Genomic DNA, 4,183 nt, shown 5'->3' with positions numbered 1-4,183 from the left:
TTGTCTATTTCAGCACTCATCCTTCATTGTTGAGGAACGGTTTGTTCGATGCTACCTATATAAGCACTCCCTGAATCTATTCATTATTTGAGATGTGTCAATCTTTAAATTTATTTATAGATTGAATTAAACAAAGTGTTATCCATTAGCCAAAGAGAATAAAAGAAAAAATGAATGAATTGAGGAGTAATTAGGACCGTACAACTCCATTTCTGGTGGTCCGTCTCTTTCTCAATCATTCTCTCTCTTGAAATCCCCGCAAGATCTCCCTCCCTTCTCCCGCCCAAACTACTACTAGTTTCTTTTCTCCTCCGCCGTTAAAAAATTCACAAATATGAGAGAAATCCTTCACATCCAGGGCGGCCAATGTGGAAACCAGATCGGCGCCAAGTTCTGGGAGGTTATATGCGACGAACATGGTATAGATAGCACCGGTAAGTACAGCGGCGATGCTGAACTTCAGCTTGAAAGGATCAATGTATATTACAATGAAGCAAGTGGAGGAAGGTACGTTCCACGCGCCGTTCTCATGGATCTCGAGCCTGGAACTATGGATTCCGTCCGATCTGGACCGTATGGACAGATCTTTCGCCCCGATAATTTCGTTTTTGGTCAGTCAGGAGCCGGAAACAATTGGGCCAAGGGACATTACACTGAGGGAGCCGAGCTGATCGATTCTGTTCTTGATGTTGTCAGGAAGGAAGCTGAGAATTGCGATTGCTTACAGGGTAAAATTTACATTATTGTTATGTAATTCCTTTACATGGGTTCATGTACATTTCTCTGTTAAATTGGTTTGATTATGGATCTATTGTGTAGATGTACAATTCTTTTACCTGTTAAATTGGTTTAACTGGTCCTTTTTGATGCTTATGATATTCTTCAAAACTTCAGAGACAATGAGATAAAACTCTGCACAGAAAGGGCAGCCTGCCTCAACCGATTCATTCTAAAAAATTTCAATCTGGATTGACATATAAATGCTGTATGGGGATTTTTATTTGGATTTAGTCTCTTGGAAATGAATCTTGTATTTATATTTTGTGGCAGGATTCCAGGTATGTCATTCTTTGGGTGGTGGGACTGGATCTGGTATGGGTACCCTTTTAATCTCAAAGATTAGGGAGGAGTATCCAGATCGTATGATGTTGACATTTTCAGTTTTCCCTTCTCCGAAAGTATCAGACACTGTTGTTGAGCCATATAATGCTACACTTTCTGTCCATCAACTTGTTGAGAATGCTGACGAATGCATGGTTCTTGACAATGAAGCTCTATATGACATTTGCTTCCGAACTCTAAAGCTTGCAACTCCCACATGTAAGTATTCAAGTTTCCATTGCTTAGGACATAGAATTATGATCTAATTATTTACCACTTTTCACCTTTTGCATTAAATATAGTTATACCATTTTCATCTCATTTAAATGAGTGGTTAGGATGTTAAATCATTGATGGGTATGAATCTTTAGTAGGGTTTGACAATGACATGTTATCTTATTTTTAATTATGCTGTCTCTTTCATTGCTCTTAAGGTGAGATAAGCTTGTAGTGACCCCTTTTTGTGACCTTCCCACCTAAAAATGTAAGACCTTTATTTTGTTTGATCAAGGATTATTTGAATTTAATTTGAATAACCTCCAAATAACCCATAAAGCATATCATTAATCATATATCAATTAAATTACTCTTATTTTATAATATTAAATAATAATGATATTTTACCAAAACAATATTTGACATCAAATGTTTCTTTCTTCTTCCAAATAACCCAAAATATTTCCAAATAACCATATATCAGTGATCAAACGTCTAAATGAACCTATTTGAAAATCGATATTTTTTCAGAATCTTGGATCATGAATAAATTATCTTTTTTTTTTTATCATGATCCACTTTATAGCGTTATTTTTGTTGTTTCATTTGGTATATAAATTATTTTCTAGATGTTAGTGTACTTTCTTGTTTCATTCAGGTTGATTGCATTGTTTTTAATCTTGATCAAATTACTCTTACATTGTCATGAATTTTGTCAAATATATATATATATATATATATATATATATATATATATATTTCCATATCATGATACATGATTAGCATGACATTTTTTATGATCAACACCTCATTAATTGTTTTCTAGACCACAAATCATATTATTTTCTAGATGAAGAAGTGTGACCTTCTGCTTCATTATGTATAAATGATACAAATTTTATAGTATTATATTTTATTTCATTTGGTATAGATTAATGTAATTTTTTGTTTTTTTTATAAAGATTATTATATGGAAGATCTTTCTTAACTTAGTAGTAGAGTATAAAACTTATAGTCACAAGATGATGGTTTGAGCTTTCATTATCATTTTAATAAAAAAAATATTATTTTCTAGATCACATTCATTATCTTATATTTGAAAATGATATATAGATAATATTTTTGTAATGATCTAAATTTTATAATATAATTTTTTACTTCATCTGGTATATAAATTATATTGAATTTTTTTAGGTTTTCAACCAATCAGTGAGCTAAATTAGTCTTACATATCATACTAATTTAATTTATACTGTAATAGGTTACATCATATTTGGTATAATAATAATTTTATAGATCATAATTCAAATTATAATGTAGATTTGGACTAAAGTTGTATATACATGATCCAGATCATGATCTGTTTCATAAGTTATAGAAAACATAACAAATATAAATTTCTTGGTATCATGCATAACACTTTATCCTAGTACTAGTGCATAAAATAAGAAGAGTTTTTTTCCTCTTTTTGTTTCTTTCTAATTCGAACACACTTTGAAATGTTTTTCTATCAGTTGGTGATCTGAACCACCTCATCTCTTCCACCATGAGTGGCGTGACCTGTTGTCTCCGTTTCCCAGGACAGCTGAACTCCGATCTGCGAAAACTTGCTGTAAATCTCATTCCTTTCCCACGTCTCCATTTCTTCATGGTCGGTTTTGCACCCTTAACCTCTCGAGGTTCCCAACAATACAGAGCCCTAACCGTCCCAGAACTAACCCAACAAATGTGGGACTCAAAAAACATGATGTGTGCGGCGGACCCACGTCACGGCCGATACTTAACCGCATCAGCCATGTTCCGGGGCAAGATGAGCACGAAAGAAGTGGATGAACAAATGATCAATGTTCAGAACAAGAACTCGTCGTACTTCGTAGAGTGGATACCCAACAACGTGAAGTCAAGCGTTTGCGACATTCCTCCAATGGGTTTGAGAATGGCATCGACTTTTATAGGGAACTCGACCTCAATTCAGGAGATGTTTAGGAGGGTGAGCGAGCAGTTCACAGCTATGTTTAGGAGGAAGGCTTTCTTGCATTGGTATACTGGGGAAGGGATGGATGAAATGGAGTTTACAGAGGCCGAGAGTAATATGAATGATCTTGTGGCGGAATATCAACAGTATCAGGATGCTACGGCTGATGAGACGTATGAGGACGAAGAAGCTGAGGAGGATGACAATGCCTAGAGGTGTCAATGGGTAATATTGTTGCCATAGCTCTCGTTTTCGAGTTGAAACTTTTTTGTGAGTTGCATTTTTTTAGTTGATTTTCTATGATTGAATTGTGGGATTTTGTGTGTATATGTTATGGTTATGTTGCTGTCCTTGTTTTATCTCATCTGTATAGCATATTTGCTTATATGTTACTTGTCTATTCATCTTGACTTTAAACGTGTTTGGAGCTTCTTTTGATATTGGCTTAATTTTTGACAATAAATGTAGTAGATCATGCTTGGATTAGTAGTGGCATTTGGGTTGTTGATATCCGAAAGTCGATGGAGACGCCAACTAAATGCACGGGCAAATGAGAAGTCGAGAAATAAGTGAGTAGTTTCAGGTTTATCATGTCAAAGGAAAAACATTAGTAATTAGAATGAATGAACATTAGATAATTCCGCATAAGGGTAAAATTGTTATGAATTTTAAGCTTATAGAATGAACTTTAATTATCATTTGATTGATGTTTGTGATCCGTGTCCCCACAAAGAAATTTACGCATAAGAGTAAAAATTTGTTTTTATTTTAAGCTTTTGAGAGAACATCAATTTTTCATTGATGGATGTTTGTGTTCCATGTCCCTACATACAAATCTATACACATTCTTAGGACTAAGATCATCTGAAGGTTTGTCCCGCCAGATAGTAG

At 34.4% G+C, this 4,183-nt stretch overlaps 1 protein-coding gene across 1 annotated transcript; it reads left to right on the top strand.

The window, feature by feature from the left end:
- The first annotated feature begins 232 nt into the window (after positions 1–232).
- Positions 233–3,699, top strand: LOC124933843 (tubulin beta chain-like). Its single transcript, XM_047474284.1, has 3 exons — positions 233–728; positions 1,051–1,320; positions 2,832–3,699. Exons 1-3 carry the CDS (start codon positions 335–337, stop codon positions 3,503–3,505), a joined length of 1,338 nt encoding a protein of 445 aa, XP_047330240.1. The 5' UTR covers positions 233–334; the 3' UTR covers positions 3,506–3,699.
- Positions 3,700–4,183: the final 484 nt, after the last annotated feature.

Source organism: Impatiens glandulifera, chromosome 4, assembly GCF_907164915.1.
Source record: "Impatiens glandulifera chromosome 4, dImpGla2.1, whole genome shotgun sequence".
Classification (NCBI taxonomy): Eukaryota; Viridiplantae; Streptophyta; class Magnoliopsida; order Ericales; family Balsaminaceae; genus Impatiens; species Impatiens glandulifera.
Note: the sequence above shows the minus strand (reverse complement) of the source record. Positions and strands in the feature narration are given on the sequence as shown.